Source organism: Oncorhynchus nerka, linkage group LG15 (assembly GCF_034236695.1).
Source record: "Oncorhynchus nerka isolate Pitt River linkage group LG15, Oner_Uvic_2.0, whole genome shotgun sequence".
Taxonomy (NCBI): Eukaryota; Metazoa; Chordata; class Actinopteri; order Salmoniformes; family Salmonidae; genus Oncorhynchus; species Oncorhynchus nerka.
Genome location: NC_088410.1, coordinates 48,891,798 through 48,904,500, shown reverse-complemented (window position 1 = coordinate 48,904,500; position 12,703 = coordinate 48,891,798). Strand labels below are relative to the sequence as shown.

Genomic DNA, 12,703 nt, shown 5'->3' with positions numbered 1-12,703 from the left:
TCCGATTATGCAGTTAACTTGACCTAGTTTACCTCTCCGCAGTCATTGTGATGTGACACCTCTGTACAGGTGCCACGGTGTTGAGACGGAGAGAGAAGCAAAGAAGTGGGGAATTCTTCTGTGCTTTCCCAGGAAACTATGTCATCCGTCAAGCTCTTACTAACAAACAGCCATTTTGACTGACGAGGAAGAAGAAACGGGTGTAATTTGACTGTTGTCTGTCAGTGGCATCCCTTATGGTGCATTCTTATACTGTATCAACCTCGTCAGCTCTCTCCGACTTGTAGCAGGTCTGTCTGTCCGGCTGTCAGTCTCTTTTCCCCTGTCAAAAACTCCATTCTTTCCTAAACCTTAAATCACTCTGTGAACTCTCCAAGTACGATAATTATCCCCCTGCTCTTTTGGCCCAAATTTGAGTTCTGTTCCAACTTTTGAGTAAGTCAGTGCCCGAGGCATGTTGCTTTGTGTCAGTCAGCCGCATACTTCTAATGCTTATTCACTATTGTTTCCACAGGAAAGCTGACGGCGAGGACCTTGAGTGACACCCTTGCCAGGGAAGAAAACCCTCTCTTTACAGAGTCAAGTAAGTAGACATTTGCAAAATATACAGTGCCTTCAGAAAGTATTCATACCTGTTGACTTATTCCACATTTTGTTGTGTTACAGCCAGAATTCAACATGGATAAAATCAAATAAAATCTCACCCGTCTACACACTATACCCCATAATGACATGTTTTTTTTTTTTTTAAATGTGCACATTTATTGAAAATGAAATACAGAAATATCTCAAAATCACAATCAACTTGACAGAGTTTTAGGAATTTTCAAAGAATAATGTGCAAATATTGTACAATCCAGGCGTGCAAAGCTCTTAAAGATTAACCTAAAAAGACTCAAAGCAGTAACTGCTGGCAAAGGTGATTCTGTTCACTCAGGGGTGTGACTTGTTAAGCACTATTTAATTTACTCTTGAACTTATTTAGGCTTGCCATAACAAAGGGGTTGAATACTTATTGACTCAAGACATTTCAACTTTTTATTTTTTATTAATTAGTAAAAAAATCTAAAAACATAATTCCATGTTGACATTATGGGGTATTGTGTGTAGGCCAGTGACACAAAACCTGAATGTAATTGTTTTAAATTAAGGCTGTAACACACTGTATTTTCCTTTAAAGAAACAGCAGGTATTTAACGTAACTTAAACAGTGGAATCAAAACTAATCCAATTGTATTTGTCACATGCGCCTTAGTGAAATACTGACTTTACATGCCCTTATCATTCAACAATGCAGTTTTAAGAAAATACCCAAAAAAAGTAAGAGCTTCTTATAAGCTTCTGGGTTGAGTTCCACTCCTTGAAAGCGGCAGTTCTACCCTTTAGCTCAGTGCGAATGTTGCCTGTAATCCATGGCTTCTGGTTGGGGTATGTATGTACAGTCACTGTGGGATCAGACTGGTTTTTATCAAATGTCATACTATGGCATTATGGTTAAGTGTTGAAATTGGAATCGTATAAAGCCTTTTAACACTGTGAAATCATATCTCAAGTTATTTATTACCCTTTTCATTTCTCAGTGAATATTATTTTTTATTGGTATTTAAACATGTTTCTCTGTTTCTTTCATTTGTTTTCTCCTCTAGGGACACTAAGACTCAATATCAGACTCTTCCTTCATCTGCAAGTGAGTGTTGTTGAGATTTTAGTCATCATTGTCTTACGTTAGATAGCACGTTGATTTCGCCTGCACTGATCTGTCTTGTATCTTGCAAATGGTAATAGGATAGCTCAAAATAATTTATGCTACAATGTACCATTTGAAAATATTACCAAGGGGACATCATCTGCTGAAGCTAAAACAATTAATATGCCAATAAGGTTGATGCTTTTGTGGTGAGGAAGTCTTAGTCGCTCCATTTTACATATAGCTAAGAACTATAGTGCTTCAATGAGCAGTATTTCTGAAGTTTGACTATGGCACAAAAGCTAGCATAATATGTCCAAAATTAACGTTAGCTTGATAACTTTAGCTGAGCAAGTCACTGAAATCATCTTTGACTGCAACGATGCTGCTAACCAACCAGCTACCTACTGCACTCACAATGCTGCACACACAATGTTGAATCTTCCAACAAAAGCTAGCTAGCAAGCTACTGTAGCTAGTCGTGCCAATGCTTACAATATTATGAGTTTTCATGAAGCAGCTGTTCTTCTGCCATGAGTCATTGCAGTAGCCCCCCGAATCAGCTGCTGACTGTGCTCAGCTGACCTAACGATACGATCGCAGAGAAACATGCTGATCTACGGGCTGATTTATGATAACAGTCAGTCCCTCTTAATTGTGGGGCTACATGTCTACAACTTCAGAGTAATTTAAACAGGCTAAGCAAGCTTTTTATGTAAGTGAAGAAAGTGCTAGCTAACTAGCTAGCTAACTGTGTCAGTAAAGTAGCTAACTACAACAGTTAGCAACACAGCGGATCAAGTCACTGCACTGGTGACCAGAATATGTCTGCTTTTTAAAAATATTCACATGCAAAATCACTGCTACAGCGTTTGTAATAATTTAGCTTGCTAGTTATTTTGTCTATTTCATGAAGAGTCATACGAGAGTGCAGTGAGATTGTGAAATTTGGAACTAAGTTTTACTTTTTTGAATTGTCAATATTCAATATGAATTCCAGGTCCTACAAGACAGATCTGTTGAGGGACGAGCGTCCTGGAGGAGTGATGCCATCTGATGTGTGACAATTCTTAGTCATAGCCTAGCATAGCATAGGCTAAGCAGCCAACATGGCAATTTGGACAATACATATAGTCCCCATGTTGCTTAGCAACTTACCAGTCTTTAATTCCTCCTTCTAGATCAGCTGACCTAAGAGCTGTCATGGCGGCGTACGGACAGACCCAGTACAGCCCTGCCCTCCAGTCTGCGGGACCCTACACACCGTATACATACCACACCCAGGGCTACAGCATGCCCTCATACAGTAAGTACTGTCATATCATTCAATACGGGGGGTGAAGAGGTGGGGATATGACTGTTTAAAAGTTGTCTTGAAAGTATGGCATCTAAGGCACCGTGAATAGGTACCACAACTCCACATCCATTTACACCAGGGTCTCCAACTACAGGCCCGCAGGCCAAACGTGGCTCGCAAGCTGATTTAATGCTGCCCGCATTTTACAACACACCCAGTTTTACAGCATGTCCCTCTGTAAAATACAGTGTAACCAGTTTCAGTAACTGAATCCAGTGTAGATCATTTATCTCCTTATGTCCTTTCCTCTGCAGACATTAAGACAGAAGATGGCCTCAGCCACTCTCCAGGACAGAACAGTCTGCTGAGCTACTCCAACTTCAGCAGCACTCCCCCCAGCCAGGGCCTCTACAGCTACTCCACACCCGGTCAGTCACACACACACACACACTAGGGTTTAATATTGGTAACCGGATTACCAAGTTTTACTGGGATATCCTCCCCAAACCCATTCTCATTTCCCGAGATAAATAATGTTGAGAAACTAGCCAATTATAATACATTATTTCTATGAACAGCCGGGGAAATGGAACTGTTAAATGATATACAATGTCTAAATCGGACTTCTCTGCTTTGCTATCTGCATAATTATAACGTTCAGTGTGAGTGTGTGTGCTGTTGTAGCCTACCGTTTTTACTTGCACAAGGTCGGTGCGTCCTACAGGTTCTCCTACCATGCCATTTCAAACAGATGTAGGCGTACAGGAAACATCAGATCAGAGCTAAAAAAAAAAAAATGTAAAGGATGGCCATAGCCTACCCTCCCCAAGAATCCCTTGAACACATCACAACTGGTGAGAGGATATGCCGAGAAAGAGAGGAGCAAAATTAGCTGATGGAAAAATACAAAATATGCAGGTGTGACATAAACTCTCTGGCTTCATTCATAGGTTACATTAGACCATTCATCACAACGCTAGCAGCCTACCATGTTTACTCAACATAAAGTCCCCAATAGAAAACATCCTTTAGGCTACTTGCATGGCTTCTATAAATGTTTATGGTTACTATATGCCCACATAAAAAAATACTATAGTATGCTATAAATAATATAGTATAGTGTTTTTGTGGACTTTACTGTAGTATTCACTCTAGTGTTTTTGCAGACTTTACTGTACTATTTACTATAGTGTTTTTGTTTTATTATATTTGACATTGAAGTAGAGGCTTTCTCCTTCAGGAAACCTACTGGAGAAATACTGAAAGAGCAAATTTTCCATAACATTTAGGTAGGTAGAACTGAGGTTGAATTGCGATATAGGGAGGGGAATGAGCAGTGTACAGTGCATTCAGAAAGTATTCAGACCCCTTGACTTTTTCCACATTTTGTTACATTACAGCCTTATTCTCAAATTTATTAAATTGTGGTTTTTCCCTCATCAATCTACACACAATTCCCCATAATGACAAATCAAAAACAGGTTTTTAGAAGTTTTTAAATGAATTTAAAAAATAAAAAACTGAAGTATCACATTACATAAGTCTTTTAGACCCTTTACTCAATACTTTGTTGAAGCACCTTTAGCAGTGATTACAGCCTCAAGTCTTCTTGGGTATGACGCTACAAGCTTGGCACACCTGTATTTGGGAAGTTCCTCCCATTCTTCTCTGCAGATCCTCTCAAGCTCTGCCAGGTTGTATGGGGAGCTGCACAGCTATTTTCAGGTCTCTCCAGACACTGAGTGTATAAAACATTAGGAGCACCTGCTCTTTCCATGACATAGACTGACCAGGTGGAAGCTACAGTATGATCCCTTATTGATGTCACTTGTTACTGTAAATCCACTTCAATCAGTGGAGATGGAGGGGAGGAGACAGGTTAAAGAAGGATTTTTAAGCCTTGAGACAATTGAGACATGGATTGTGTATGTGTGCCATTCAGAGGGTGAATGGGCAAGACAAAAGATTTCAGTACCTTTGAACGGGGTTTGTAGTAGGTGCCAGGCGCCCCGGTTTGAGTGTGTCAAGATCTGCAATGCTGCTGGGTTTTTCACAGGTTCCCATGTGTATCAAGAATGGTTCACCGCCAAAAGGACATCCAGCCAACATGACACATCTAAGGGAAGTGTTGGAGTCAACATGGGTCAGAATCCCTGTGGAATGCTATTAACACATTGTAGAGTCCATACCCCAAAAAATGTAAACTCTTCTGAGGGCAAAAGCGGGTGCAACTCAATGTACAGTCAATATACAGTCAGTGAATGCTTTCAAATAGCACTGCTGGTTTTCACGGTAATACCAGAATGTCTGGTAATTTCTCTAAATTTTCTCGGGAGGAAGAATGTGTTGATTATCTGGAAAATATTAAACCCTAACACACAAACACATGAAAGCTTGCACACACACACAAAAACAATTGCCCAGCACTGGGCGGGAACTGGTGATGCTTGGAGCCAAAGTGCGCTGCTCAGACCACTGCGCTACGGCAGTTCAGAATACTCTAGCAAGCCGTGAGAATACTTGATGGTATGAGGTCGGTAGTTTTGCAGAGCCTTCCCCAAACCATAGCCCTTGCCTTAACCACTCTGAAATAATGCCTGAACTGTTAACCTTTGAATTGTTTCTGTTTCTGAGCAGAATGAATGGGTAAAAAATAGACGAGCATACTTCGAGTTTCAAATGAAAAACAATGAGATCTTGATGAATACAGACGGACACAGACGATTGCATGCACACATACTGGCACACAAACACCCAAATACACACACATACAAGGTCAGTACTCTACCTCTCTTTGTGCCTTTCGCTCTCTCTTCTCTACTTCACAAATGGCTAGCCATCCTACCCTCTTTCATTCCTACTTACTGTCTCCCTCCCTCTATTTCTCTCTCTCACACATACACACTCACTTTACCTCTCTCTTTTGCTGAGATCTATCCTTTTTTCTATGGCCAGTCCTTTCTCCTAGAGTGCCTTACAAAAGTATTCACCCCTCTGGGTGTTTTATCCTATTTTGTTTTTGTTGCATTACAACCTGTAATTTAAATGGATTTTTATTTGGATTTCATGTAATGGACATACACAAAATAGTCCAAATTGGTGAAGTGAAATGAAAACAATAACTTGTTTCAAAAAATGTTTCAAAAAAATGTAAAACGTTAAAGTGGTGCATGCATATGTATTCACCCCCTTTGCTATGAAGCCCCTAAATAAGATCTGGTGCAACCAATTACCTTCAAAAGTCACATAATTAGTTAAATACAGTCCACCTATGTGCAATCTAAGTGTCACATGATCTGTCACATAATCTTAGTATATATACACCTGTTCTGAAAGGCCCCGGAGTCTGCAACACCACTAAGCAAGGGGCACCACCAAGCAAGCGGCACTATGAGGACTAAGGAGCTCTCCAAATAGGTCAGGGACAAAGTTGTGGAGAAGTACAGATTAGGGTTGGGTTATAAAAAAATATCCAAAACTTTGAACATCCCACGGAGCACCATTAAATACATTATTTGAAAAATGGAAAGAATATGGCACCACAACAAACCTGCCAAGAGAGGGCCGCCCACCAAAACACACGGACCAGGCAAGGAGGGCATTAATCAGAGAGGCAACAAAGAGACCAAAGATAACCCTGAAGGAGCTGCAAAGCTCTACAGCGGAGATTGGAATATATGTCCAAAGGACCACTTTAAGCCATATACTCCACAGAGCTGGGCTTTACAGAAGAATTTCCAGAAAAAAATAAGCAAACATGTTTGGTGTTCGCCAAAAGGCATGTGGGAGACTCCCCCAAACATATGGAAGGTACTCTGGTCAGATGAGACTAAAATTGCACTTTTTTGCCTCCCGGGTGGCGCAGTGGTTACCAGAGTGCCACCAGAGACTCTGGTCGTAACCGGCCGCGACCGGGAGGTCCGTGGGGCGACGCACAATTGGCCTAACGTCACCTGGGTTAGGGAGGGCTTGGCCGGTAGGGATATCCTTGTCTCATCGCGCACCAGCGACTCCTGTGGCGGACGGGCGCCGTACGCGCTAACCAAGGTTGCCAGGTGCACAGTGTTTCCTCTGACACATTGGTGAGGCTGGCTTCCGGGTTGGATGCGCGCTGTGTTAAGAAGCAGTACGGCTTGGTTGGGTTGTGTATCGGAGGACACATAACTTTCAACCTTCGTCTCTCCCGAGCCCGTACGGGAGTTGTAGCGATGAGACAAGATAGTAGCTACTAAAACAATTGGATACCACAAAATTGGGGAGAAAGGGGTAAAAAATTTAAAATAAATATATATTTTTTTATTCGCTTTTTGGCCATCAAGGAAAACACTATGTCTGGCGCACGCACACCCAACACCTCTCATCACTCTGAGAACAACATCCCCACAGTGAAGCATGGTGGTGGCAGCATCATGCTGTGGGGATGTTTTTCATCAGCAAGGACTGGTAAACTGGTCAGAATTGATGGAATGATGGATAGCTCTAAATACAGGGACATTCTTGAGGGAAACCTGTTTCAGTCTTCCAGAGATTTGAGACTGGGACGGAGGTTCGCCTTCCAGCAGGACAATGACCCTAAGCATACTGCTAATGCAACACTTGAGTGGTTTAAGGGGAAACATTTAAATGTCTTGGAATGGCCTAGTCAAATCCCAGACCTCAATCCAATTGAGAATCTGTGGTATGAATTAAAGATTGCTGTACACCAGCGGAACCCATCCAACTTGAAGGAGCTGGGGCAGTTTTGCCTTGAGGAATGGGCAAAAATCCCAGTGGCTAGATGTTCCAAGCTTATAGAGACATACTCCAAGAGACTTGCAGCTGTAATTGCTGAAAAAGGTGGCTCTACAAAGTATTGACTTTGGAGGAGTGAATAGTTATGCACGCTCAAGTTTTCCGTTTTTTTGTCTTATTTATTGTTTCACAATAAAAATATTTTGCACCTTCAAAGTAGTAGGCATGTGGTGTAAATCAAATGATACAAACCCACCAAAAAAAACAATTTTAATTCCATGTTGTAAGGCAACAAAATAGGAAAAATGCAAAGGGTGATAAATACTTTCGCAAGCCACTGTACCTCCCTCCCTCTCGCTTTCTTTTTCTCTCTGATCTTTCCATCATGATGGCCCTCTGACTTGGAGCCCAGTGACTGGGGTCCTGTCATTTCCAGGTGGGTGTCCGTAGCAGTGCCCGTCTGTCCTCCTCCACGCCTGTTCTCCATTAGCTGCGGTCTGGGTGCCTGGCGTCAGCAATCTCTCTCTCTCCTCCTCTCTCTCTCCTCTCTGGAGGTCAGGCCCCTTCCTCCCCACACACCCACACCGCGGCCCGAACCAGCACGCTCTTGTGTGTGTTTGTGTGTGTCTGCACGTGTCCGTCCGCGTGTTCCATGTGTGTGCGTCTGTGCTCCACACATTCCCCAGTTCTTCGGCACCCAAAGTATGCTTGGCTCAGTAGGACTTGATGGCTTTCAAAGCAGCGTGAAATTGACCTTGCTCTGTCAGAGGTTAGAGGTTAAGGTGCATGTTGTGGTGCTGGGAGGGGAGGCTAAATGAAGGAACTGCATGGACTTACTGACAGGGGAATGCAGGGCCACTGTTAAGAGTCATATTCATGAGTACGCATTGTAGCAATGGAAAACTGAAATGAGCGTTTCTTATTGGACAAGTCCAGTTTTCTTCTGTTTGATCCTAATGAATACGACCCAAAAGAGGAGACTCAAGATAAAAACTTGAGAGATGAGAATATGGCCCTATAGCAAAAAGCAGGTTTATAGAATCCACATTGATCTTCAAAGAGAGTTTTGTATATTTGTTATATTTATACTTTCTTGCTCTGTATTTTGTAGCAGAATCATTCATCTAAGCTTGGACGAAATGTCAGTCTGATCCAGCTTCAGCCCGCTACCGTTGTTGTCAGAAAGTAAGACTGAAACACTGGTATTCTAACAATGGAATACATGTGACCTCTCTGCTTTCTTTCATGTGTTTCAGTACAGGTAAACAAAAACCTAGAGTGGCAACTCCATGTACAAGACCACCAGACCTTTCCTCCCACATACACACGCACACACACACCACGCACTACACTACAAAGGACAGACCAAATCAAAACCAGAAACTCCACTGTTTATTTGGAGACCTTCTGATTTCTTTGTGTTGTTGCTTTGAAGACTATGTTTTGTTGTCCTGGGAGACCCCCGGGTGGTTCTGGGTACTCATTCATCTAAGGTTAGGTTTTGGGTGGTGGGATGGAGGGAAAGAGGGATGTTGAGGGGTAACACACAAGTGTGGCTGGGGGAAAAGAGCCCAGAGGAAGGCATTCCTTCAGCAGAGTTGATAACACTGATGGAGTAGCTAGCTAGCACACCAGGCTTCCCCCCCAGCTGCATTGTTCTTGTTGGGACTCATAAATCAAGTGCCATACTCCCTGGAGGGGTTGAGGCAAGTCAGTGTTTTGAGGCCATGTTGTGAAGCTACTTCTGTGATTAATGTTGAGTTGATTGCATTACAGTAGGTGTTGTTCCCTTCTTATTCTGGAAATCTTCCAACCAGGATTTTGGGAAAACCTGTGAATTTTACCAGAAGGTTACATTCATTTTGCAACTCTAAGGGCTAATGCTGTCTCACGATCCACTTAGTACACATAGTTGCAAATGCATAGTTATGCCCATTAATGAGGGGTAATTGACTGATATACTTGTACGATAGGTGTGCAATTTCTGTTGAGTTACGTTTAACTGCCTTGCATTCTTAAATTTGCCTGTTTTTATTTCCATTTGTTAAATTTATTGGTATTACAATACCAATACAAATATATTTTCAATGGAGCTTTCAATGCAAGTCCAACTTCTGTAAATGTCAGTCAATGTGAGTCTGTTTTTGACGTTGGTTTAATGTTGTTTTCCAGGTAGCAGTATTTCTTCTGGGATTTTCCAGGGAGCCAACCCCATCACCAGCTCAACTCCATTCAACCCCACACAACAGGTCAGTACAGGATGTAATACGCACACCATTATGGACGACGATCTTTTATGCAAATAAAAACAGCTCTCGCAGTACAAAAAGTTTCCAAATGGCTGGGATGGCATTTAATGGGTTTGGAATACTGCAACTTACAATTGAATGTGCCACTCATCTGGCTTCAGTGATAGCCTCTTTCACGACATGGTAGATATATATATTTTTATAAATATGTGAAGAAAGGGTGAAGCCCAATATGTGATCATTTGTAATATTCTGTGTATTTTTCTTTCATACATCTTAGGAAGTCTTTAATATTCTTCCCATTCCCTCTGTCAGGACTTCTCAGCGTACTCTAGCTACAGCCAAAGCCAGTACTCGCCATACTACAACACACACTACAACAGCCCGTACCTCGCAAGCAGCAACATCAGCCCTAGCGCCATCACCACGCCCATACCCTATCAGCATCCAGAACACCCTGCCGTGGTGCCCAATCACAGCCCTGAGTCCCACCCAGGTACAGATGGTTGGCCCGCCTCTTCTCTTTATTGGAGAATGATTTATTATCCTCTTAGCATTCTATTTATCTTCCTGTCGTGTTCTTTGGTGTTTTAGACATTTTCATTGACAGGATGTGTGTGTGTGTGTGTGTGTTCCAGGAGAGTACCATCCGCCCCCTAGCCCCCCCACCCCAGGGAAAGAGCCAGAGGGGGTGCCAGCCAGACGGAGCTCAGACGGGAAACTGAGGGGCAGGAAAAGAGTCAGTGACCCACAGCCTCCCCTGGACTCAGATATAGAGGTAATGTTACAGTCCATGGAAGTCACAAACACACACACACACACGTGCACACACACATACACACACATCCCGTCAATGGTAGCCATTGACTCACTGAGCTACAATATGACCACAGACACTATAGACACACAACAGACCACAGACATACTGTTATTAAAATGTAAGAACACAGGTTACTGACAGTTAGACAGATGGTTTAAAGTGAAGTTGCACTTCCATAACTGTAAAGAAATCATCAGAAGTGTCATTTATAGACCTCACTCAGTAAAAGTCATAAAAGAGTTCACAACATTTACAAATAATGGTAGAACAATTTAGTAGCTCTTGGTGGTCTTTTATGATTTTCCAAGTCATTTTCCTACTGATTGATCAGTTTGTATGTGTAGTCCCGCACTGTCATTTTCTCTTCAACGTAGAGATAGAAAAATAACAATTTGGCTAAATATGTCTTTGTCTTATTTTCCAGCGTGTGTTTGTGTGGGACCTTGACGAGACCATCATCATTTTCCACTCTTTGCTCACAGGGAGCTTCTCCACACGATTTGGCAAGGTAGAAAAAATTGACTTACATGACTTAAAACACTCTCTCCATTATCACTTTTCAAATTAAATAACCCTGAAAGTATCTGACGGCTTATTTTAAACTAATCCTTGATAGTTGCCAAGCTACTGGTAATTTAACAAAGTAAGCGGAATCATCAGTAATTTTGGTGAATAACAGGTCATTTATGGTCATTTGGTCATTTATACTTGATTAAAATGTATTTATATTTACCATAACATTAGCATAACATATTCTTATTTTGTCATTTGTATATACAGTATGTTTTTTTGTTTTTTTTTGTCATTTAATTTAACCCCCTTTTTTGTGATATCCAATTGCGATCATGTCTCATCATTGCAACTCTCCAAAGGGCTCGGGAGAGGCGAAGGTCGAGTCATGCGTCCTCCAAAACATGACCTGCCAAACCACGCTTCTTAACACCCGCCTCGCTTAACCCAGAAGCCAGCTGCACCAATGTGCCGGAAGAAACACCGTTCAATTGACGACTGACTTTAGGCTGCAGGCACCCAGTCCACCACATGGAGTCGCTAGAGCGCGATGAGCCAAGTAAAGCCCCCCTCCAGGCCAAACCCTCCCCTAACCCGGACGACGCTTGACCAATTGTGCACCGCCCTATGGGACCCCTGGTCACGGCCGGTTGTGACAGCCTGGTATCGAACCCCAGGCTGTAGTGATGCCACAACACTACGATGGAGACCTATTCGTATATATTTTACATTTGATACGGCCACACAGAGGGCCAGAGATAATTACAGAGACCTGTGATAATCTGAAGTACCCAAAAAGGCCACTAGATGTAATCTGATAAAATTAAAATAAATACTTGAAAGTTACCAAAATTCTGGTGGTTTACTAGTAAACTTAAATTGTTTCCAGGAATATTCTCTCCCTTTGCAAACCTAATACTTGATGATATAAACTATGCAATATCAGTTAAGGGTGAATCAGTGGAATTGTGTGCGTTGATGTCAATGGGACTAAATTAATATTCTACTGAAAATTAGGATTCACTCCTTAAAGCCTAACTTTTTAAGATGTGTTTTTGTCCTTTGCTCTCTCCTTGACTTTTCACACGCTTGGTGTTTTCCTTCTGTGCCCTCTTGTCTCTTTATATAATCCAGGGGACTTGTTTGGCCAACCCACGTCCCACTGTTTGATTGACAGCTGATTAACCTTTACATAATAGACAGGCAGCTGATGAGGGCAACAATAGTCATGTTTCTTTTTTTTGGCCACAACAGTGTTTTGAATTCTCACGGTCCCGCTGCGGTTTGACGCGATGTAAACGTGGAGTTGGAGAGAGAGAGAGCCAGAGCGGGAGAGAGTAACAAGTATTAGGCCTAAAGCGCTCCACCATTTTGGCACTCTGTTGTTTCTTTTTCAACATATTGTCGGG

At 42.1% G+C, this 12,703-nt stretch overlaps 1 protein-coding gene and 1 non-coding gene across 2 annotated transcripts in view; one reads left to right on the top strand and one right to left on the bottom strand.

Moving 5' to 3' along the window:
• The window catches only part of LOC115142840 (eyes absent homolog 2), a 69,921-nt gene that overhangs the window by 43,748 nt on the left and 13,470 nt on the right, over nucleotides 1-12,703 (top strand). Inside the window, exons 2-9 of the mRNA XM_029682623.2 lie at nucleotides 515-583; nucleotides 1,647-1,687; nucleotides 2,869-2,993; nucleotides 3,299-3,412; nucleotides 9,888-9,964; nucleotides 10,280-10,460; nucleotides 10,603-10,742; nucleotides 11,209-11,292. Coding sequence (XP_029538483.1) covers nucleotides 2,891-2,993; nucleotides 3,299-3,412; nucleotides 9,888-9,964; nucleotides 10,280-10,460; nucleotides 10,603-10,742; nucleotides 11,209-11,292 — 699 coding nt within the window. The 5' untranslated portion in view covers nucleotides 515-583; nucleotides 1,647-1,687; nucleotides 2,869-2,890. The remainder of the gene's footprint in view (nucleotides 1-514; nucleotides 584-1,646; nucleotides 1,688-2,868; nucleotides 2,994-3,298; nucleotides 3,413-9,887; nucleotides 9,965-10,279; nucleotides 10,461-10,602; nucleotides 10,743-11,208; nucleotides 11,293-12,703) is intronic.
• LOC135560751 (U7 small nuclear RNA) lies at nucleotides 4,207-4,261 on the bottom strand. The gene has a single exon (XR_010459247.1). It is a non-coding gene; the product is annotated as a U7 small nuclear RNA (small nuclear RNA).